The sequence below is a fragment of the Cricetulus griseus genome, chromosome 3 (genome assembly GCF_003668045.3).
Source record: "Cricetulus griseus strain 17A/GY chromosome 3, alternate assembly CriGri-PICRH-1.0, whole genome shotgun sequence".
NCBI classification, from domain to species: domain Eukaryota; kingdom Metazoa; phylum Chordata; class Mammalia; order Rodentia; family Cricetidae; genus Cricetulus; species Cricetulus griseus.
Genome location: NC_048596.1, coordinates 250407677 through 250433299, shown reverse-complemented (window position 1 = coordinate 250433299; position 25623 = coordinate 250407677). Strand labels below are relative to the sequence as shown.

General features: G+C 39.4%; 1 protein-coding gene across 2 annotated transcripts in view; it reads left to right on the top strand.

Moving 5' to 3' along the window:
• Cdkal1 (CDK5 regulatory subunit associated protein 1 like 1) overlaps window positions 1–25623 on the top strand; it is a 562780-nt gene that overhangs the window by 137562 nt on the left and 399595 nt on the right. For both annotated transcript variants that reach the window (XM_027409316.1, XM_027409315.1), the window contains exon 6: window positions 25319–25415. In XM_027409316.1, coding sequence (XP_027265117.1) covers window positions 25319–25415 — 97 coding nt within the window. The remainder of the gene's footprint in view (window positions 1–25318; window positions 25416–25623) is intronic.

Here is a 25623-nt window from a genome sequence, read left to right as displayed (position 1 = left end):
TTTTTTTTTTTTTTGTCTATGATTAAATCTCACTCTCCAAATCTCTTGATGATTTAATCTTTCAACCTGGAATTGTGGATGACATAATTCATTTCCCTGAGGCCATGTTGGTGGTTGAATTTATGTAACACCAGTGCCAATCATAGGCTGGTCATCTGGTTAATTTGCAGCAAGAAATATGAGGGTTAGAATCAATGGGTCAGAAAGCAGGAGTGAAAGGAAGCTAAGAATTCATGTTCAATTAAATTGTGCATAGCCTGCAACAGCTTTTCACTGTGCTTACATAAAGGGGTGAAAGGAGGAGGATGGTAATTAATAGTTGTAAATTTAAAAGTCAGCTCTCTTCCAAGTGTTAATTTTTTCTTATAAGTGTTGTACAAAATGGTCAAGCTTCTGAAATTGGCGAAACACTGATCATGGTGTTTATAATTACAAGGCATGCTGGGTAGTTGGCCTCAAGTGTGAACTAATTAACTTAGGACTGGTGCAGTACATTTTAGCAGAAGTAGATATTTAAAACAACTGGCTGTCTTCTCATTTTGAATGACTACTTTATAGCATTTTAATTTTGTTTACTGCCACACAGTATGTGTTTGTATGGTCATAATTTCAGTTCTACAGCACATACAGGTTGAATAGCCCTATTTAGAAATCACACTGATCTGAAATTAGAAATACTTTAGTTATAATTTGACATTCAAAAGTTTCAGATTTCAGAACATTTGGGTTTCAGATTTATGGATTTGGGGTGTTAATTACTGATGGGAAAGTCTTGTGTAATATTCCAGGAGCTGAAAAACTCCTCCAATCTGACAGTTCTGTTCCATGCTTTTATGGTAAGGGATGTGGATCAGTGAGTGAATTTGTTTTGCAAAAGATGATAATCACATAAGTTTTTCACAAAATGCATGTTTTGTAAAGAACAGCATCACCTACTGTAATACAGCTACTCTTTTTGGAATTGTGGATTTTTGGTGTGTGGCTTTAGTGTGGATTATCATCTGTTCAAGGATAAAGCACATTGTGGACATTTAGAGAAGTAATTCACCAGGATGGTGCCATATAGAAACAAGTTCATACAAAGAACACTTAGGTATTACCCAAGAACAATTAACTATGGTAATTCAGTTGTTAGGTAAACCGACAATCTATCAGGTACCCGATTATATTCCATGAATTTTAGATGAATCTAGTAGTAGTAGAGCCCCCCCTCTCATCTCTCTCTCTCTCTCTCTCTCTCTCTCTCTCTCTCTCTCTCACTCACACACAACACACACACACACACACACACACACACACACACACACACACACACACTGGGTTTCTCTGTGTAACAGCCCTGTCTGTCCTGGAACTCACTTTGTAGACTAGGATGGCCTGGAAACCCACAAGAGATCTGCCTGCCTCTGCCTGCTGAGTGCTGGGATTAATGGTGTGCACCAGCACCACCGGGCTTTGTAGTAGTTTTGAGTAGTTCTAAGTGCAAGTCCATCTCTAGCTTTTCCCTTTCTTGGTTATATGTTTGAGTGGCACAGCAGTCTTGGATCTGTTTGGGCTCAGCTTTCTGTTTCTATTTGTATTACTAGCTTTCGGTGTTGATATAGGAGCTTGTCATGGACCCAGGAGTTGGGCCACAGGTGAAACAATTACTGACATTATCAAACATTGGTGTCTGTCTGTAGCTCTGGCAATGGCAGCAGGTCTCAATCATGGGTAACCATGTGTACATTGATTGTCAGCGACAAGAAGACTGGGGTGATGCTATGAGCATTTTCTTGATTACCCATTGGCCCTGAACTTTATGGAGGACAGTAGGCTGACACACGTGGGCCCTTATGTAAAACCTACATATTTCCTGTCAATGTTTTGCTTCCTTAATATTGCTGTTCTGTCCAAAGATGCTCAGTGCTCTTACTAACCTCGGGGAGAGGTAGGTAGGTTGTAGAATTGTTTAGTAGGAACACTGTGAGGGAGGGAGAGAAAAATCACTATCCCATCAACCACCCAGTTGATGCCTGAAACCATGGATGGTTCTGAACCCCATATATGCCGTGTTTGTTTTCCTAATATGAACAAATCTATGATACCGTTTAATTCATAAATTAAGCTCACTGAGATTAATAGATAGTAATAAAACAACTAATGATCTTCTGGTAATGAAAGTCATTTGAAGACTCCTGGCCCAGCTATCTTCTTCCTTTCCATTCTTAAACTTATAGTGAAAATACTGTTCAGATGTAATGACACTGGACACACCTTTCTTCTCACTGCCTTCATTTCAGCTTTGTAACATTTTACTTTTATTTACTCAAACCAAAGCACTCACTTGGTTTGGACTTCAAACTTTATGACCTAGGAAATGGAATACCATCGAATATGTAGTTGCACTTGACTCCATCTGTGTTCGTGTGTATGGTTTCTGTCTGTTATGCAAAGTCATAAATAATCCAGGAGCTCAGCATCTGTCCCACCTGCTGCTGTCTTTATAATTCGAAGTGGTGAGTCACATGAGTAATTGTGCTACTTGTATAAAGAACTTGGAAGGCAGTTTCTCTTGTGTAAGTCCTGGCTGCATGTCATAAACATGAAAAGTTTGAGCCATCTGTTACTTAAAAAAAAATTACACTGCTATACCACCTGGTGTTTAACTAGGCCTCGGGATTTGTTCCAGGCACAGCACTGCTTCACTGAGCAAATATTGAGGTGAGGGTGGGTAAGGCCTGGCAGTTACCTCCGTGACTTGGGAGGGGCCCTTTTCACTGAGCCATGAGCAGACTTATTTTTATCATTGATGTTTCCTATTGTGGTTTGCCTGCCATTAAAGACAGTTTGTCTTAATATTGAAAATGGGATACCAGGAGTTACATTACACAAAACAACCCCCATACAATTGTGGAGATAATGTCATGTGCAGCATGACTGAATTTGGAGCAGAAGATGGCCACCTGCTAGGATTTTGTTCCTTGGCAGTCTGGTGAGTGGCCCTGTGTTGTGGTTGCTTCCTTGGTTATGTGGTTGTTGAGATCTGTTTTGGTTGTTGGGAACCATAATCTTGTAGCACAGAGCTATGGAGTATTTGGCTACTGGGTGTTTGAATTAAGGAAACAAGTCCCCTTTATAGTCATTTTCAGCAACCAAAGAATACTTTTACCATTGTTAGTATAGAGTCTGAGTCTTTGCATCTTATCTATGGCTAGCTTATTCTTATCTATAGCATTGAAAAGAAATCTGGGAAATATTTGGCAGTATGATAACCAGCTACCATCATGCATCTGTCTGCTTACCTACCGTGATGGGGATGGGGTATGTGGCTCTGTGAGTACTCTTTGAATGGATTGGAATGTGCTAGAGGTAATTAAAAAACTCACAATAATGGTGTTGGGCCAGGGTTAAAGATGGAGATATATGTGGTGGTCACCATAACAAGGCTGTCACTATGCTCTTCAGTCAAGGAAAAACAAATATCCCTCATGTATTTGAGGGTGATTCTTAGAGTTGGCATCCTTTATGTATAGGTTTAGCAGGTAGTGACTCCATCATTGAAAAAGAAAACTAGGGGAAGAATTGCATGCGTCTTGAGGAAGTACCAACTTAGTTTAACTGTCTGCAGTGTAGCTTACAGCTATGAACACAGCATTTCCATTCATTGGCTTTTTAAATTAATCTTGAGTTGATTTACAGAATCTAGACGATGTGCATGTTTAGATGCAAAGAATGCATGTAATTATATGAAGAACTTGAGCAGCTCTGAATTTTGGTATTAGCAGAGGGTTGATTCCAGGACCCTTGACTTGCTAGGAAATACACTACCATTGAGCTCCAGCCCCAGCCTAACAACTGTATTTTTATAAACAGAGATACTAAGTATGTGTAATTTTTTTAAATCTCAAGGTTTCCTGATACATCTATTTTTAAAAAATGTACATTCTAGAAGAGCTGTGGACGAAGTCTCAGACGACCACATAGTGATATTATCCATTGGCCTGTAACTTAAACTCTGAACCATTTAATATGAAGACTATTATAAGAATAACTTTTAAAATTTAAACTTAGAACTGCCTGCTGTTCTGTCTCAAATGATTAAACTGTGTTCTTGAAGGGCACACCATTTTCTGGTGCTTCTCTGGAAGGCTTTACTGTTTTTTCCATACAGCAGCTCTGTTGGCTTCTCACTGATGACCCACACTCCTTCCTGAGACATGAAGAGCCTGGTGGCTGCCTCCACTCACATGGCTGTGCACCTTGTCAGAGCATTCCATGCCCCCGAAAGGCTGACCACTGGAATTTTTGTTGTTGCTAAATTTTTAATTTTGGGTTTTATCATTTTACAGTTTTTCTTCTTTAAAAAACTTCCCTCCTTTTTCCGAAGTCTTAATTGACACACTGTAGGAAAGACTGCCTGCCTGCATTTCCAACTTGCTGTGAGCTCAGAAGACCAATTGACTAGATTTAGAGAATTCAGGTCCTCAGTTGTGGACTCTGCATAGCAAGCTGTTGCTTCAACACCAGAGAGTGCTTGGCTGTTTTTGATTGGAAAATATGGGCCGGAAACTTTGATCTCTTTGCTGGTCTGAGATGGTTTTTTTAGAAAGGTGTTGGAAGATTTCAGGATTAAGACCCTGTTAATTGATACAACGGCCCATCTGTCCCAGTGCCCTGTTCCTAATAGGGCAAAATGGAAACAGATGCTGTTTCCACCTTCCTATTCCTTCCTTCTTTTTAAAATGAACGGTAAATTAATTTTTTATATTTTTTATTCATTTTACATGCCAGCCACAGTTCTCCCTCCCTCCCCTTCTCCCCCTCCCTCAACTCATCCCCATCCACTTCTCAGAAAGGGTAAAGCCTCCCCTGGGGAGTCAACTAAGCCTGGCACATTCAGTTTGTGGCAGCCCCCACCCCCCATCAAGGCTAAGCAAGGCATCCCACCATGTGGAATGGGCTTCAAAATCTAGCTCATGCACTAGGGATAGATCTTGGTTCCACTTTTAGGGGTCCTATAAACAGAGCAGGTTACAAAACTGTCTCCCACATGCAGAGGGCCTGGTTCAGTCCCATGCAGGCTCCCCAGCTGTCGTTCTAGAGTCCCTGAGCTCCCACAAGTTTGGGTCAGCTGTCTCTGTGGTTTTCCCCATCATGATCTTGACCCCCCCCCCCTTGCTCATATAATCCCTCCTCCCTCTCTTTGACCAGACTCCTCAAACTCAGCCAGGTGCTTGGATGTGCATCTGTGGATCTGCTTCCATCAGTTACTGGATGAAGGTTTTATGATGACAGAAGGACATCCCTTATCATCTGTCTATAGATGACAATTAGGGTAGTTACCAATCACATTACAGGGGAAGGCCAGTTTAGGCACCCTCTCTACTGTTGGTGTCTTAGCTGTGGTCATCCTTGTGGATTCCCGGGAATTTCCCTAGCTGCAGATTTCTCCCTAATCCGGTTATAGCTTTCTCTATCTAGATATCTCTTTCCTTGCTCTCCCTCTCCATTCCTCCCCCAACTCACCTGTCCAGTTCCCTCATGTTCTCATTCCCTGTCCCCTCTCCTTTATTGCCCTCTGGGCCTCAGCATTATTCTTAATAGCCAGAATCTGTTAACAACCTAGATGCCCTCAACCGAAGAATGGATAAAGAAAATGTGGTACATTTACACAATGGAGTACTACTCAGCGGTTAAAAAAAACAATGACATCTTGAAATTTGCAGGCAAATGGATGGAACTCGAAAAAAAAAAAAAAATCATTCTGAGTGAGGTAACCCAGACCCAGAGAGACAAACATGGTATGTATTCACTCATAAGTGGATGTTAGATGTAAAGCAAAGGATAACCAGGCTACCATCCATAGCTCCAGAGAAGCTAGGTAACAAGGAGGACCCTAAGAGGGACACATGGATCTCCCTGGGAAGGAGAAATAGAGGAGATTTCCTTAGACAATTATTATTATTATTATTATTATTATTATTATTATTATTTTATTTTATTTTTTTTCGAGACAGGGTTTCTCTGTGTAGCTTTGGAGCCTATCCTGGCACTCGCTCTGGAAACCAGGCTGGCCTCGAACTCACAGAGATCCACCTGCCTCTGCTTCTCGAGTGCTGGGATTAAAAGTGTGTGTGCAGATTAGACAATTATTTTTAATGAATTAATTTTAAACTTTAGAGGATAGAGTGGATACCTGTATGATATGTGTATGAGTCTGTAAATGTCCTCCCCCTGGCACATTTCTGTTCTCTTGGCCTAATCTCTGGTTCTTCTCTCTCAGCTTGTGTTGTTCAGGTCCTTCCTCCACTACAGTGGGAGAATTCATTAGGTCGTTGTGTTTATAACCCTCTAGTTGATCATAATGTTCTGATCCCAATCATGTGAGAACTTGCTTGTGCCCTTCATGGAGATGTTGCTTATTTGTTAATTATGTGTCTCTTTCTGTCTAAGCTTAGAGGGCAAATGTTTTGTCCTGTTTACTTAAAATCCCGGGAGCCTGGAGACTACAGAGAGAGCTTTTGCTTGGCTGACAGCTTCCCTGTCATGTATTGTTTAGGGAAAGTCTTGGCATTCTTTGCTCTGTGTACAGCCTGCTCCTTGGCTGGCACTTAACCTGGTGGAGAGGAAAGTCCTTCTAAAGGGTTGTTTTTGGAATACTATAGGTCCATAGTCTTTCATTTCTAGTACGGTTGTCAAGTATACCTTCAAGTGACAGAGTCCTCAAGCAGAAGTTGCTCCTGTGGTAAGGAAGTGAGGTGTGCTGCACAAATGGAGGTCTGTCATTAGATATCCAGATTCCTTCCTTTCTCTTACTCCTTTCTCTCCTGATTGGGCAAGAGGCTGGCCTGTCTTTCTAGAGACCCGAATACTAGTCTCTCCATGTGTCTTTAGTACATGTTCTATGTTGATTCCTTGGCAAGGCTGGTGATTTACAGGGATTGGCTTGCACTAATCATCTGTAGTGAGGTGAAGGTGAGGACTAACTATCACACTCACTGACCTTTCTAGATGAACTTATCAAGACTTGATTTCCTGAGCTCCACTTTGAGATTTCCGTGACTGATTGCTTTCATAAGGAAGAGGCCGTTGGATGAAATAAGCACCATACGACAATTGCTTCATTAAGGGGACTATAGCATTTAAAATAAAAATGCAACTTGTCATTTTAAATTTAAAAAATATGATATTCAGCATTTTTTATAATACAGAAAGTGGATACAGAAAAAACAGTTTGAACTATGACTCCCTCTTAAGTGTGTTTGAGCTGATAACAATTGGTGTGTTTGAATTATTCAGATAAAATATAATTTTGTTGACTAGAAGAGTGGAAGAGATAGCTGGGTAGTCGAGCTCATTTCAAAAAAATAAAAAGTCAATATTTAGGGCAGTGTGCATCTGTCAGCCTAACCTACTAAAAGGTTTTTGGTTTACTTGAATACAATAATTGATTATTTTTTTGTTTGGCCAAGTATCCCCAGTAAATATTTAATAGGCAGCTTAGAAGCAGTTTGGTATTGGGGAAAGCACTGAATTAGGAATTGGACTCCAAATACCACTTCTGGTTCTGGCCCTAAGTAACTGTGATTTTTAGTAAAATAGCCGACCTGTGTGGAGCCCTTCCTGCATTCTTTGTAAAGGCATTCCCCTCAGTGTTGTAAAAAAACACAACTTGGTCTTCATTGGTGGTAACAACTCCTTTCCTGGGAACTGACTGACATACTGAGAAACGGGTGGTGGTGGTGGTGCAATATAAAAAGTGATTCAAGATTGTGAGATAGAAATGTGTTCTGCTTTCAATGCATGTGGTAAGGATAGGAAACAGCTTGATATGCATGTCAGTTCACTAGACAGGAAGCATTTGTAGGTGGAAGCACATTACATTTCCCCAGTGTTTCTGGTTCCTCATTAGTCAAATCTTAGCTTCTAGTGACACTTGGCATCTGGAAAGGCACCAGACTAATAAGTGTGCAAACAGAGACAGAAGCGTGGAGTCCCTGGATCACCTGCAATGCAGTCAAAGGAGATCTGGAGTTAGAGCCCTGAGCCTGGGTTGGAATCCTAGCACAGCTGGTTGAGAAGGAAGCCTGGTGGCATACTGAGACTATGACCTGGTCACTTCGGTCATGTGAAGATGGCATGGATTCTGGTTCATCCCATACATTAATATATTTTTATGAAAGGAAGCTGATTCAGCTCCCATAGTTTTGGCTATATGTATCAGGAGACTCAACCAAAAGCAGAACTCTAAAAGTTTTGCTTTTATTTAATATAAAGGTGTGTGTGTGTGTGTGTGTGTGGTAGCACAGCACACATATAGAGGTCAAAGGACAACTTTGAGGTGTCTTTTCTGTCCTGCCACATGGGTTCTGGGGTGGTACACCAGGTCTTTAGGCTTGGCAGCAAGGGCCTTTACCTGCAAAGCCATATTGCCTGTCACGTAAAAATTTTATGGTCTCATAACAAGAAGTCTAGAGAGTGGAAGTTCTATTGCAATTAATTTCAGAGATCTACCTAGAGACCCTATTCTCAGTTCATTGCTTCTTTGGTAGCAATATTGATGTCTTAGGAACATTTTTAAGTGTTGTATGTGGTGGTAATGACAGCCAGTCAAGAAGCTCCTCCATGCTTGTTCATTTCATAGGTAAGAAAGCTATTCTCCAAGGTTGCTCTATACTCCCTAACCAGTTGGGTCTCAGACAGACTCAGATGTACATGACAGCTACTAACAAGGAGAATAAGGATGTCATGAGTGACCTAAACTACATTTTGCCCACCTTTGGATTTTGAGGTGTATGTGTGTGTTCATTCTAAGCATAATGTTTTATAGAATAAACAACAAACTCAGATTGCCCTGAAGAAATGTGGTGGTTTGAGCCATGTCTTTGCTTTCAGTCCATTGCTGTGATAAAGACCATTACCCAAATAAACGACTTGAGCCGGAAAGAATTTAATGGCTTAATAAAATTTGACTTTATAAATAATAGTCTACAGAGCGAAGCCATGGTAGGATCTCATGGCAGGAACTGAAGCAGAGGCCTTGGAGGAGTGTTACTTACTGACTTGTTCATCCTGCTTTCTTATACAACTTGGACCACTTGCCCCGTGGTAGCACCACATGCAGTGGGCTGGGTCCATCCACATCAAATCACTAATCAAGAACATACCCCACAGACTTGTCTACAGGCAATATGTTGAAGAAATTTTTTTTCAATTGAGGTTCCTTTTCCAGATCACTTTAGCTTGTGTCAAATTGATTAAAAGAAAGAAAGAAGGAAAGAAAGAAAGAAAGAAAGAAAGAAAGAAAGAGAAAAACAAACCCACTATCACAAGGGTGACCCGAGTTGATTGCCAATAGTGGGCACATCATTGTCCTTACTATTTAATAGAGCAGACATCAAAAACAAGAGAGGTTTGATAACAGTGTGGGTACTATCTGCAATGTGGGAATTTTCAGAAGTATAAGTTGGGAAAGCACAAAGGCCAGAGTTATGATTAGAGAAGACTTTTCTAAAAGAAGGTGCATCTCACTTATTGCCTGAATAGGTGCAAATTAGGCAAGAATAAGCCATTGAGCAGTGTGTACTTCAGCTGCTAGAAGAGTTTGAGATCCAGCTGTGCTGGGCCTGGTTTTGCGAAAAGTTTTAAGACAGTGATTTCAGTACTCAGACTTAAGGACTATTCTAGCTATAACTGTAACTGCTAATTCCCCTCCCCTTCGCTCCTCTCTCCTCCCCTCCCCTCCGTCCCCCTCCCCTCCCCTCCCCTTTTCCATTTCCTATTTCCTCTTTTTTCTTTATTTTTTCAAGACAGGGTTTCTTTGTATTGCCCTAGTTGTCTTGGAACTCTCTTTGTAAACCAGGCTGGACTTGAACTTAGAGATCACATGACTCTGCATCCCGAGTGTTTGAATTAAAGGCATGTACCATTACACCCAGGTGTAACAACTAGTATGATCCTTGCTGCTTAATGTAATGTTAAGTATTGTAAGTGTGAAACAGTGCCTTTGATCTTTGTAAGAATTTAAGTATCAATTTAGTGATCATGTGGTACTGTCTTTCTCCAAACAAAGCATTGATCCTTAATTTGATCCCTATAGTGAGGAAAGTATATATTATAGTAAAAAGCAAGGTAAGCATAGGTAAGGAAACTTGGTATAGCAGTGCACATGCCTAACCTAGCAGGTAGGCAACTGAGATTGGAAAATCATGAGTTCTAGACCAGCCTGAGCTACATGGTGAGGAAGTATGGCATCCTGTAAATCTGTTTCATTTTGAGTTTTTGACTGAATTAGTAAATTTAGGGAAGAGGTTAGACTAACTTTCACATTTTCCTTTTATGGATTTAGAAATGAATTTACATTTTGTCTCTACTGACATTTTCACAATCATTTTCTTACTGTTTCTTCAAGTCTCTATAGATGAAACTGTATATTCCAAAGAATTCTTGGTGGAAGTGTTTCTTCCCCCATAATCTTACTGTCAAGCCAGAGACACTGTGTTTGGAGCTCTTTGTTTGTTATTCTTTGTGCTCTTTCCCACCAGCCTGTTCCCACAGCCGCATCAATCCCAAATGAACACTCAGAGAATAGTATTCATTATAATACTGTTGGCGGCTGGCTGGGGCTTCTTATTGGCTAGCTCTGTCTTAATGATTAACCCATAACTACTAATCTATGCATATCTACATGGTCTTCTTTTACCGGAGAACGCCTCTCTTCCAGGAATCACATGATGATTCCTCTCTGCCTACACTTGCCAGAATCCTCCACGTCTCCTAGACCTGCCTCTCCTGCTGACCTATTGGCCACAGTGTTCTATTCATCAACCAATAAGAGAAACATATTTACAGAATGACATCTCCCACCAATTCTTTTGTATTTCCTGAATAATTCTTTTGCAAGTACATTCAAAAGACTACTCCTAAGGCTAGCCAACAGTTTTCAGGTAAAAGAAAAATTATGACAACTGGTTATACAAGTAAATACTTGATGGAATATAATTCATCTAAGGTATTATAGTCAAGTTTTAATAATTGATTTTCACTCATGTCAATCAGTTTTCTTTTCTTGTTATGAACAAAACCGAATTGTAGTTTAAAATATAGTAATTATAATGGAAATATAAAAATTCAGTAGATATATTTTTTGGCCAAAATTTTAAACTGATATTTATTGTGTGTGTTTAGGTCAGATGACAACTCTCAGGAGGAGTGGTAATAGAGGACGTCTAGAAAAATCTTTCTTCCTATTGTGTGGGTTTCATGCAAGGTGTCAGGTTCCTCTATCTGCTGAGCCATCTTGCATATTTTTTAATGTATAAAATGTCTCATAATAAATCATTATTATCATTTTTTTGAGAGATAGCCTCTTACTCTATATTCTTCCTTACAAAGTACTGTGTAGCCCAGGTTACCCTCAAACTCACAGCTATCCTCCAGCCTTTCAGCTTCCTAAGAGCTGATAGTACAGGCATGAGCTACCATGGGCAGATGGAAATTTCTATGAGATGAGGGTGTATGGGGGAATTCAGGGCTCCTTTGTGTTTTGTTTATATAGAGCTCAAATGTTAGGGAAAAGCAAACCTTGCCTTCTGCCTTCCCTGATTATTTGACTGAACATCAGTGATACTATTCTCATTATATTTACATTTTTAATAAAATTATTCTCTTTGAAAATTAAGTTTAATGGTAAAGGAAATTATGTTATAGATTATTATTTAAGTTTTTTTTAATTTTTGAAAGAATGTTTGATTTTCCTGGAATGTGTTTTCTGAACCCTCAGGTTGCTTGTGCTGTCTTTGTAACAAACAGAAGCCTAAAAGAAACTTCCTATTGAAAAAAAGTGGAGGTATGATGGAGTGTATGATATTGCTGTAGTATTTTAAACATCATTTTAATATTCTAAAACTGTCCTCTCCCCACAAAAACCCCACAAAACCCAAACAGGAGTGAAGCTGAGGATGAATGGACAACTTTCCTAGCATAGACAAAGTCTATTCCTAGCAGCACCTACAACTTGGTGTTGTGGTCTAGACCTATAATCTCAGAACCTAGGAGATGGAGACAGGAGGTTCAGGAGTCTCATTTGCATAAAAGTCCAGCCTTGGTGAGAACATGCCTTTAAAAAACAAGATGAAATGAACCAGAGAATAAGAGTCTTGGTGTGGTCTGTAGTCTTCATTTTCAGGTTCATAGCATTCAGAATCATCGTGGAAGTACAATCCTGGATCTGTGTATCAGAGTGTTTCTAGGTTGGTGTAACAGAGGAGAGAAATACCATCTTAAATGTGGGTAGCATGATTCTGTGGGCTAGGTTAATAGACTGAGTAGAAGGAGGAGATATGTTGAGCCCCAGCATTCATTGCTGCTGTTTCCTGACTGTGGATACAGGGAGACCGTCTACTTGGCACTCCTGTCACTATGCTTTTCTCATCATGGGGGACTGGACTATCCCCACAAACCAGGAGCCCAGACAAACCCATCCTTCCTTAAGCTGCCTTTGTAAGCTACGATGTCAAATGAGAAAAGCCGCTAATACAGTAAAGTCGAGCATTATCCTATGACATTTGAATGGGAGAGGATTTGATCAAATTCCAGGCGTTTTCATTGAGCATCTCCAGGGCCCTGTTATGCTTGTGTGTGTCCCATATTCATTAGAAAAAATTTTTTAGTCTTGGTTGTGTGTGTGTGTGTGTGTGTGTGTGTGTGTGTGTAAGCAAATAAACATTTAAAAGATGAATAAACTGTATTTCATGTTTTGAGATGCTCAGTGATAGTACAAACAAGGCATCCTGGCACTTGGGAGGCCAAGGCAAGAGGATGTATAGTTGAGGGACAGCTTGCGTTTCATAGCGAGAATGGATTTCAAAACCAGCAGCCAAGGAACCAATTAACCAGCCAAATCCAGGGGTTGGTGGAGTTCCGGGGGTGGGGGCATATTTCATTCAATCCAGTAAGGCTGAACCTTCTGAAGGAGAGACCAGTGAAGTGAGAAACCAAACTTCTGAGATGATCTAGGGAGTGAGGCTTTGAGATTATCATGCTGGTGGCCAGATAGTATAAGGAAGAAACTCCGAGTTTAGACATTGTAATGGCATTGAGAAGGGCTTGGCTTTGAATTGTTTTAAAGCTTGAGACAATGGCCTTTGCAGGCGAACTGAATAGGACAGGTCCTTATTTTTTTTTTTTTTTTTTTTGGCAGGGGAGTTGAGTGTTGGGTGTGCATTGACCCTGTTTGTCTGAAATGTGTTGTTATTCTGTTTGTTTCCATGTGGAGTGGTGTGGACTTGGGAACAAGGAATCAAGATCTGTCTGGAACATTTATCTTGAAATATTTACTCCATACCTGAGTAGAGTGTGTGTGTTCCAGCGTGTGTGCATGTGCACACGTGTCTGTCTGTGTACCCCTTGCTGACCCTGAACTCATTATCTTCTTACTCAGTCTCTTGAGTACAGGGAGTTTGTTTGTATTTTAAGATGTGATTGTATGAGCATCTATACACTTTTGGGTGTGATCTATTACAGAGGGAAAAAATTGCTAGGTAGTAGAAAAATGGATAATTACAACCACAGTTTGTGCCAGAAGGGTTGGAATGTACCGTGTACCAGAAGCATGCTGAGCCATAGAAGAACCAGTATTTTGATGAAGAACAGTATGTTAGATATTGTGGTGTGCAGAAACAGCAGTTTGTTTTTTCAGTAAAATAAGCTTGGAAGTCGTTTGCTGAGGCCCCGAGGTGGGAGAGGCTGTGTTAGATATAAAATGTTTAATTTTTAGAGGTAGTTCCTCAGAAATTTGTATGTCTAGCAATATATGCCTAAATTGATTTTGTTGAATCGAGGAGAGGCGGGTTCCACTGAGCCTCACATGGCAGGCATTCGAAGCCCTGGACTCCTTATTTTTAGTGGGGGAATTGTGTGCTGTCCTGTTTCTCTCTTTTGCCTGCACCGTGGAAGAACGAAGAATGGAGCAGAGGCATGCGTTTACTTCTCTGTCTCATACACCTGGAGCTCCTGGAGCTTAAGTTCTGTTGTTCAGTGTTCCAGGCAGCGAGTAATCTCACTTTTGGGAAGCTGACTTGGCACCTTCAGTTCAGATGTTCTTGTTCAGGGTTTATGGTGAGTGCCCTTCACTCTGTGTTAGCCATAGATTCCCTCCAAATTCCCATTTGTGGGGTGTTGTAGAAGCTTTCACAGAAGTCTTACTACCAATTTAATACTGTAGCATTTGGGAAAAAAAAAAACTAATAATTTTACTCATTCCTACAGTATTTCTTTTTAATCTTCCTGGACCATGATTGTAATTACTGCCTTTTAAGGCAGGGGTTTCCTATTACAATTGTTGACAGTGTGTGTGTGTGTGTGTGTGTGTGTGTGCCATTTACTATGTGGGAAAGCTAAGACTCAGATGAGATCTGCCCTCCTCTCAATCTGCTGCAGAGGCAGAATCTGAGCTGAACTCTTGAGACTGTAGAGCATCTTTCTGGAACTGTGTTGCAGCAGTTAGCAGAGACTGGAGACAACTCACAGATAAGAACTCTGTAATTGGCCCGTACTCCAGGATGGTGGCTGGGCTCTTGTCTGGGGCAAGATAGGTTGTCACAGAAAGGTCACTAGGCAGAACAGAACCACTTAGAGAGAGGAGGGGCTAGGGTCCCACCTTGTCTACCAAAGGCAAGTCTCCACTGAGTTAAAGACCTGATTCCACTCTCCAAGTTGATAGTTTGTCCAAGTAGTACCTCCCTGAGAATCATGCCTTGAACACATCGGCTATATTCAAGTTATAGTGCACCCTACCCCTTAAAGTGTTACGTTTTGTTTTCAGAAAAGGAGTAATGACCTTGCCCTGACACACTTGCAATAGACCCAACTAGGTGTATTCTGGACACCCTCCCCGTTCTTAATTTTCTTCTCAGTTGTATAGATTTCAATTCATTGTTGCCAACATTATAATGAAAATTAATGATGTCTGAAATCCCTTTAATCATAATTCTTAATTAGTTGGTTTTAAAAAAATGCCACTTTTTTTTTTCCTGAGATGGTCAGATGACCAAATACAACATTTCCCCCCTAAAACATTCATTAGGTTCTTCCAGCTAACTGTGGCATCCTGTTTATGTGCCATGCGTTACAAACCACTTTTATGTGGGTTCTGAGAAACATAGAAAGATTCAAAGACATAGGACCAGCAACCACAGTCTTATTTCTCTTTCTCTTTTTGCTGGGACATTTCTGCTAATTTATTTTTAATTAAAATATTGGTTTATTTTTTGATGTTTATAATATTAAATAAAATATCTTAAAGTCACTCAGAAATGTTTTGGTCAGCAAAATAAGTCTGACACTCCTGTGACTACTACCACTCCAGAACTATAATTTCACTAGTTACTTTGAAACTGCTTTTGTGCTTTACCCATTTGTCTTAGTTACTTTTCTATCGCTGTGATTAAGACACGATGACCAAGGCAATTTATAGACGGAAGGATTTATTGGGGTTTGCAGTTTTCAGAGAGTGAGCCCATGGCCATCATGGTGCAGAGTTTGGCAGCAGGGGGGAAGCCATGGTGTTAGCTGAGAGCTTTTATCTATATCCTCAAGTAGCAGGGAGAGAGAGAGAGAGAGAGAGAGAGAGAGAGAGAGAGAGAGAGAGAGAGAGAGAGAGAGAGAGAGAGACACTGTCTAGGAATGGCATTGATTTTGAAACTTCAGTGTTCTCCCTTAGTGACACTCCTCCAGCAAACCACACTTCTTCTTCTTCTTCTTCTTCTTCTTCTTCTTCTTCTTCTTCTTCTTCTTCTTCTTCTTCTTCTTCTTCTTCTTCTTCTTCTTCTTCTTCTTCTTCTTCTTCTTCTTCTTCTTCTTCTTCTTCTTCTTCTTCTTCTTCTTCTTCTTCTTCTTCTTCTTCTTCTTCTTCTTCTTCTTCTTCTTCTTCTTCTTGGTTTTATTTGAGTTACAAACACGATTGAATTACATGACAATCCCAGTTCCCTTCTCCCTCTCTTCCTCCCCTACCATCCCCCCAACTAAAACCCTACCTATCACACATCCTTTCTTCTAATCTACACCTGACTCAGCCTTTCTGCTCCCTCAAGACCTCTGCATCCTTCCTCTTCTCCCTTTCTCATTCTCGTAGCTCCCTCCCCCCTCTTCCCGTGCTCTCAATTTGTTCAGGGGATTGTGACTCTTTCCCCTTCTCCAGGAGACAAATTTTGTCTCTTTTAGGGTCTTCCTTGTTTATTAGTTTCTCTGGCAGTGTGGATTGTAATCCTTTACTCTATGTTTAAAATCCACATATGAGTGAGTACATATCATGTTTGTCTTTTTGTGATTGGGTTACCTCACTCAGAATGGTATCTTTGAGTTCCATCCATTTTCCTGCAAATTTCAAGATTCCATTGTTTTTTTCTGCTGAGTAGTATTCCATTGTGTAAATGTCCCACATTTTCTGTATCCATTCTTCGGTTGACTGGCATCTAGGCTGCTTCCAGTTTCTGGCTATTACAAATAGTGTTGTGAACATCATTAAACACAGATGTCTTTGTTGTATGAATGTGTTTCTTTTGGGTATATGCCTAGGAGTGGAATTGCTGGATCTTGTGGTAGACTCATTCCCATTTTCTTGAGGAGCCGCCATATTGATTTCCAAAGTGAAAATCACACTTCTTAATGCTTCCCAAATGTTCTTCCAACTAGGAACCTAGGGTTCACTATATGAGCCTTTGGGAGCCATTCTTATTCAAATCACCATACTGTGGTAGAAGTCATAGCTTCCTCCATCTATTAGTGACCACAGTTTTGATGGGTTAGGCCAGTTTTGGGGATTCCTTATATGATTTTCTCCTCTGTCATCGGGCAATAAAGTGAACATCCTAAGGATTTTTTTTTTTTTTTAAGAAACTGATCTGTATCCTACATTTTTCTTAATCTCTAGTTTTCCCCATTTCTTCCTTTCTTTATCATTTATCTACCAAAGATAAATTATCTTTTGACTGTCAGCTTCCTATGGGCCGAGTTTTCTCTCAGGATGGGCCTCTTTGAAGGGTGGAAGAGTTACTGATGTTTTAGGTGTGGTTTTCAGCCCTCTTGTGGCTTTTGTTATTGGGTGAGTCTCTTGTACCTGCCATTGAGGAGGTAAAACTTATAGAATTGGATGTACAAACTTACCCTGGTATTTTGTGGCCTCAATTTGTGAGTACTTTACAGGGGATTGGCCACTGTGAGCTTAGGGAAACTCATGTCAGTATGTGTTCATTTTCAGTTACCTTTCTCAGTTCCCTTTATTTAGAGAGAGATTAAATTCATGCCCATTTATTTTTTAAATGAGGCTGTGATAAAAACATAGTTCATTCCAGTTTTGATTTACTCCACCATAACAATTTTAATATGACTGTGCTGAGTGGGATTCTGTCATCTTATCCAGACCTTCTTTTTGTTTTTAACTTAAAATTAATAATTCTAAAACATTTTAACAATGCAATATAGGTATGCTTTTATTTATGAGTGAAAATACAAATAATATGTCATTCTTTACTTATTCCATTTATTGCTAAAATTAGTTAACATTAGCCCAGTGTAATGTTGCCTGTCTCTGTTCTCCTCATTCATGTTTATGAAGACATGAGAATGCACTTATGTTTATACTTGAACGTTAGTAGAATATAGTAAATAATTATTGTTCACATAACAATCCACAGAATAAAATGGAACTATTATTTTCAGTATATATGTCAACTCACTTTAACATTAGAAAATTACCTTAATAATGATACATGCCTGTGATCCCCTCACATAGGAGACTGAGGCAGGAGGGTTGCTCTGGACTATTTAGTTAACACTTAAGTTTGTTAACATGTAGTAAGACCCTCAGTCAGCCAGGAAACTAAACAAACAAAAGTTTTTATATAGGGAAATGGGTAATTATAATAAGGCTGCATAGTTAGCAATATCTTTTTATCTTAATCCTTAGCATATATATTTATAGCTTTGAGACATCCATGCCATTTTATCTCAGGTCAGTTTTGTTTTAGCCAGTAGCATATGCTGGGTGATACTGGGTCTTATACATGCTAGGCAAACATTCTACCAATGAGGTGTTTCCCCAACCCAGTGTATACGATCCTTTTAAAAAATAAATTTTTATTAATTGTTTGAGAATTTCATACAGTGTAATTTGATTATATTCACTCTCAGCAGATTCACTCTCAGCTTGGTGTGTTTTTTAAATTTAGTAATCTATAGGCTCCACTTTGTTCTGTCCATATTCTTGTGAGTGTGGGGCCACCCCCACATGCCTCACACTTTCTACTTAGTGGTTAATCAGCAGGTCATGGTTGATTAGCTCAGGGTTTCCCACTCGCTGCTGTGCCGTGTATCATTTGTCATGGATACATATAGACATTTTATTGGAGCTTTCTCTAGGGAGATAACAACAGGGAACCCAATGGAGGCACATTCTGAGTATGTACTTTTCCAACGCTAATTGGCACAGCCCCAATTCCCTTTCTGTATGATTCTGCTGAGCTTTACTTTCTTCTGCATAATGGATGATGGTAATAACTAGGAAACCTGGTTTCAGTTATACATTACAGCATAATTTGGTTTGTTTAAGTCCTGTTGGTAAATGGTGAGTGGGGCTCTCATGGTTGTCTTAGTTGATAATTTGAATTGATGTTAGTGTGAGTTCATCGATGAGCTGGCATTAAAATAGAAAAAGCGTCAATTTAACCCCCCAAAGTGGATGCTGTTTTGCTCATTTGTGTTGTAAAGAGGGCATTTTTGTACAGAGCAATGTATGGTATTTCTGTCTCAAACCATTGTACTTTCTGGGTTTGGAAGTGAAATAGTGGCTCCCAGGTTTGGTCTGCTCCAGGTATATTGTCCACTGCTATTTTAAAAGGACCCGTCCCCCAGTTAAAAAGTTGCGTTTAATTACATAGTGTTATGATGAACGCCACCTACTCTAAGGTCACATTAGTTCTACCCAACTGTTATATTGCTATTCTGACATTCTATAAGTGTAAAATTGGTTGTTTTTAGAGAAGGAGAATTGAATCAAAAAGGAGAGAGTTACAGTTGATTCAGATATAGATTAATGATACTGCGTGTGTGTGTAATTGAATGTAATATGTATTTCATCTCATTTGGTTGTCTGTTTTTTAACATTTATTATTCGTGTGTGTTACATACATGTCTGCTTGTGTGTTTGTGCATGCACACATGTGGAGGTCAGAGGACAACTTTTGAGTCAATTCTTGCCTTCTCCCTTTGTTGTGAGTCAGGATCTCTCCTGTTTGTTGTCACTGTACTGTGTGTGCTCCTAGTAAATGGCTTCCAAGCTTTTTGGTCAAATCACTTTCCTCAGCTTCTCCTCAGGAGTAATGAATGGAATTACAGATGCAAACCACTGACTTTATCAGGGTTATTATGTGGATTCCAGGGATCTGAACCCAGGTTGTCAGGCTTGTGAGCCAAGTGCGTTTACATACTGAACCATCTGCCCAGCCCTCATGCAGTCATTCTTTTAAGAGTTGCAGTAAGTTACATGGAATCAAGGCTTTTTGTTCTTTAATGTGGAGAATTCAAATGAAGGCCTTCCTTGTGCATGCTAGACTGAGCTGTGCCACCAGCTTGTGTGTTACTTTTATCCTGGGATTCATTTACCACGTCATTGTAGTATCATAGTTTACCATATCCAGATAAGCTTTAAGGAAATTACTGCTTGCATGTAACAAGTTTGAGTATTTTGATCACCTGCACACAGTGCCTTCTCTGTTTGTTCTTAACACAGGCATTGAGCTCCTGTCTGCTGGATGTACTGCAGACTGCTCACTGCCCTGTAACACTTTTTCTTATTTATAAAGTATAAGGTATGCAATTATGTTTCAGTTTTTTCAATTACAACAGCATTCCATATTTGGATGATGCAATTATACTCCGGTTACTTGGAAATTGAATATCCCTATACATCCCTGAATATATCTGTTTGGGTTTCGTAAATTTTAGATTAGCTTTTAATTTTACTTCAAGCTATTGGGAGCTCAGGGCTTAGCTGTTCAAATTGTAACAACAGCCTTGTTGTTTCATAGTAGCATTTATGCTAAGTGTTCCCTTCTCAACTGGTTTCAGGATAGAGAAGATATCATGGTTAAGAACTGCACCAGAATCATAACTCCTTAGTGCTTTTCTCTTATTTGCTGAATGTGTTTTGCATTTCATATGACTGTATGCCTGTACATCAACTCATAAAATAAGAGTTCCCTCATGAAAACTTCTAAAGAGTCCTCCCCCTAGAGTAGAGGTATGGCTGCTTTTTACAGAAACACACTGCCCTGACCCTCCTTCTATTGCTGTCATGAGGAAGAGCTATATTTAAAGGTGCAAAACCTGGATATATTGAGGGAACTTTTTTAATGGAAAAATTTTTGGCTAATGTGCACATTTCTATGAATATTTTTGTATTAATACCAATTTTCAGAACATGTCTGAGGAGTAAGAGAAATAAACATGAAGAATCCACAGTCTCCGCTTGCACTTAGAAAGAACTATGTTTTTCTCCAAACACCTATGAGCTTAGTACTCTCTTATTAGACCATTGTCTTGTTTACTAGACTTGGGTGAGTGGAACAGCCAGATACTGTTCTCCCTGGAAGGTATTTGGTCTTACAGCTTTGTACATATTGGTGTGTCTCAGTGTTTGTTATCATGTTCTGAAATGTGGAACTTAGGAGCCAGGTAATCTCCACTGTGATCATTGCATCTTTTTGAAGCTTGGTTTTTTTCTTTGAAATAAAGGAGTGATACTTTGTCATCATTAGGTATCTTCGTGCTCCTGTGAATTTTAAGATTCTCTACAAACTATTTCTTATGTTTGATATTCAGAAGAGGAGATAGCTGCTTTATTTTTATTTTCTGTGTCACTCAAGTTAATGGTCTATGCAGGTGCATGCCACTAGTCTTATTTAGAGATATGTTTCAAGAATATATGAACCAGTATATTAAATTAACTTTATATTCATTAAATTTTTAATTAACATTCCAGCACCACCTGAAAGGAAGACATGGTAATTCATACTATTTTAAACTTTCTTAAGTTATTATTCTTAGCAGCATTCATATTTTGGAGGATAAAGGCTTTTAAGAATATCTGTGCTAGGAACATATCAAAAGGAAAATAATTTCACCTTGTATTAACATGAACAAAGCTTATTAAAGAAAAAGAACAGATTGTAAGAAGGGAATGTTTAGAACGGGAACATTCTGAGAATCTGCATTAATGACTTTGTCTCATCCATGATTTTGGTCACATGCAAAGTGTGGCATCAGCATCCCATGGCTTGGCTGAGGTTTGGTTGAGATTGTACTTCTAATCTGCCCTGCCGATATGAAGCCAAATTCAATACCAGCTTGGAACAGTTCTTAGTAAGTTATTAAATCAGGCCATTTCTGAACCTCCAGTCCTAATCTGGTGTCTTTACTTCGTTACAAACTGCCTGTTCTGTGGCTAAGAATGTGGCTAACACTGTCTTCCTGCCTCACTTTGTTCTCATTGTCCCTGCTATGGCAACTGTCTTCCTCTTTCCTTTGTCATTGTGTCTGTTTCTTTCCTGTCACATTTGCCAATAACATTTTCTTCATGAAGGATTTTTCTGTCTGCACATTGAATTTACTTATGTCACCTGTTCGTGTTTTTTTTTTTTTTTTTTTTTTTTTTTGCCTCTGTGAGTTGTATACTTGGTGTCAAGTTGCTTATGCTTTATTAACATTGTCTCTTGAATTGGAGCCATGAGTCTTCCTCATTTCTATATCCCCTTAAAATCATTTCACTTTATGATGATAAAGGATTTAATAAAAAACGAAACAGGCATTCCACTTAAGAATTGTAGGTTAATTTTGCCGGGAGGTGGAAGCACATGCCTTTAATCCTCTCACTTGGGAAGCAGAGTCAGTTGGATGTCTGTGAGTTTGAGACCAGCCTTGTCTACAAGATCTAGTTCCAGGACAGTCTCCAAAGACACAGAGAAATCTTGCCTCGAAAAAACAACAACAACAAAAAATTAAGGTTTATTTAACTATTTTATGTGATGCGTATTTTGTATGTATGTATATATGTGCACCATGTGCATACCTGGTACCCAATGAGGTCAGAAGAAGGCATTGGAGCTCCTGAAACTAAAATTACAAATGGTTGTGAGCCTTCATAGGGGTGCTGGGAAATGGATCCAGATCCCGAAGGCAGGGTATTAATGAGTTCACTAGACCCAAGATAAGTGATAAATGGGTATTTTATTTGGGGAACAACTTATACAGATAATAGTAAAGAACTGCCACTGTGTTCCTGCTCCAGAAAATCCAGTCTCTACCCTTCTGATGCTCCCCGAAACCCAAGCGAGAGTGCCTCCCCCAACTTCCAGTAGTCAGAGCCACACCTGGAATCACGCCCAAAGGGTTGTGGCCACAAATTCACTGGCAAGGCGATATGCTACTACAGTTCCCCTGGAAGAACAACAGTGCTCCTAACTACTGAGCCATCTCTCTAGCCTCAGACATTTTCTTTGGGTGTAATTATTGGTGATCTTTTGAATACTTGGCTGTGATTCTATATGATATAGTAAAGGTTCTCAAAAAAGCACAATGTCAACTGTCATGTAGAGTTTGATAATGAAATAGAAAGATGTTTTCCTTTGATAAGGAGTTTTATATTCACTATAAAATGTATGTTTACAGTGACATGCTTATCCATAAAGTATAATCAGGTGGCAGAGAAGGATGACTAGTCCCTTGGATGTACTGTGATTCCATCAAGCATGGATCTGTAACAAAATTCTTTGAGCAAGTGGCTTTAGGATTCCAAGTGGGAAAATTTTATCAAGAGACTCAAGATAGTGAAACAGAAGATTTACAAGGGCTTGTGAAATAGTAAATTTGTAGGTACCACAACCAATCAAAATGTAGAGTGAGTTGTGAAGTCTAGTCCCAATGGATACATCTACAAAACATTGCCACATTTATGGCTCAGGGAACATTGTAGAAGAGATGGCTGAAAGATTGTAAGAGTTGGAGGACTAGGGAGTTCGCTGTGATGTTTTGTCTCCTTGTAACACCAGAAGCTGTACCCATACATACTCTCCTCATGACCATCAAACAGGAACCAAACAAGGCTGATACTAATGCACACGCCTCAGCCTTCCACAAGAACTATAAGCAAGTGAATAACGCTGGAGTGGAAGAGGAATCCTCCCCAGGGAGGAGCACAATACTCTTGTCTACTGCCAGATGGTCAGCCCTGAGAACATACATACAAGTAACATTGTATGAACTCACCAGGTTATAGTTAGGAAAATATGTATGTATGTATGTATGTATGTATGTATGTATGTATGTATATGTATATATATATATACATATATATGCATATATTCTGATACATATATACATATAGTCACATTGTCACATTTCATGAAAAAAGAGGCTATGAATTTGAAGGAGAATTGGGTGGGGTATATGGGAGGTTTTGGATAGAGGAAACAGAAATGTTGTAACTAAATTAAAATCTAAAAAGTAAACAAAAATAGTAAATTTATATTCACTCACTTTTTCCTTTAACTCTTCTTGCCCCTCTCAGAGGTTTTCAATATGCCTTTTTATCACAAGGTCTTAGCTCTGAACCTATACCCTGAAAAAGTTGTCAAGAAACAACAGATATATGTTGAGTATTGAGACAAGTCACTCCCCCCCCCCCCCCCCCGAGACAGGGTTTCTCAGTGTAGCTTTGGAGCCTATACTGGCTCGAACTCACAGAGATCCGCCTGCCTCTGCCTCCTGAGTGCTGGGATTAAAGCGTGCACCACCAATGCCCAGCTACAAGTCACTTCTTGAGACTGGGCTGCAAGCTTTCTCAGGTGCTAGGGTAGCAAGGGGCCCAGTTTGGTGCATAAAATATGGCACCTAAGAATGCAGTAGTGTAAGAACAGCAACAACTTGTAAATTGATGTTCTTGAAAAAGAGTTGAAGACATGCAGCTTTAATTTCAAAATGAGCAAAGGATGTTGTTAATTCTAGGAGGTTTAGGCACTTGAGTCTCTTCATTGCTCTTAATAGCATAAAATCCGTGTTGCTGAAAGCACTGAATGAATGAGTGATGCTCACATATAGATATGCCTATTCACTCTTCAGCAATGAAATGCTTCATAAAACAGCAGATATGCATTTGAACCAGTGTTTCTACTTAGAACTTTCGTGTGTACATCAGCTTTTATTGCTGTGAAAAAATACTACAAGAAATTAGTTTATAGGCAGAAAATTTATTTTGACTAGGGTTCAGAACATCATGGTGGAGCAAAACTGCCCATATCTTCCCAGCCAGAAATGGGGGAAGAGGGAACTGGAAGCAGTGGAGGGAGGGTCCTGGGACAAGGTACGTGTCTCAAGAACACATTTTCAAGGGCATACTTCCTCCAGTTAGTCCTGCTTCCTAGACTTCCATCACTCCCATATTGCCTATCTAATTATGGATTAGTGGATTAACCCATTGATGTGTGATCAGGCTTCTTGAATTGATCTTTCTTATGGAATCCCCAACTCCAGATCTTGTTGCATGGGGGAGCATGCTTTCAACTCATCACCTTGTTTAAGATCCAAGTTTTAACATTATGCTATGGTATGTAGATTTTACATCAAAAGGTTTATGTATTTTGGAAATACTTTCTTAAATATTCAAGAGTGAATATAGATAAATATGTGTAAAATATGTACTTTATGCATACAAACATACATCATATGCATACATATATCACTCAATCATGCTTGCTGTGTGAAGGATGACAGTAAACACAAGAAACCAATAACTATGGGTTGTCTAGGGAGAAGAAGTGGGCAGGGAGTTTGGGAATTTCCAGGGTATGAACTATTTTATTTTCTATTCTTCTCTCCTATTGGAATTATTTTGAACTGTTCTTTATTTTTATGTTATGCAAAATCTAAGAAAGAATATGAACATTTATGTGCATTTTTATTAACATTTTAAACACATGACTTGTTTGAAGCCTTAGCCTATTTGGAAAAGAGATTTTTGCAAATGGTTCATATGAACATTGTAAATTCTGTATGATTGTTTTGTTCGGTAATATGATGACAATGGAAGACTTTAGTAGACACATGCATTAGTGGTATGAGAAATAGGACTGTATTAATGATGAGTGTTTTCTTTAGCCCATTGCCACAAAACCCTGGTTCATGTTAGATGGCCTTGTTAATTGGAGAACGTAGGTGCACTAATGTCAATTTCTAAGGCTGTGTTGGTGAGTAGTATAATTCACAAAGATTTTCTTCACTGTTACAGAAAAGCTCAAGAGGAGAATAAGAAAATTGTCCTAGCTGGCTGTGTTCCCCAAGCCCAGCCTCGTCAGGACTACCTCAAAGGACTGAGCATCATTGGGGTAAGTGTGGACCTGAAGGGTAAATAGAACATTGTGCTCTAACTTATTTTACTTCCCCTCTCTAGTTTCTTATGTCTTTTCTAAACACATTGTCTATATCTTCTCTGAAACTTTGTCCTGTATGTGTGACTTTTCACCTCAACACACACACACACACACACACACACACACACACACACACACACACACCCCACACATCCCATAGTGT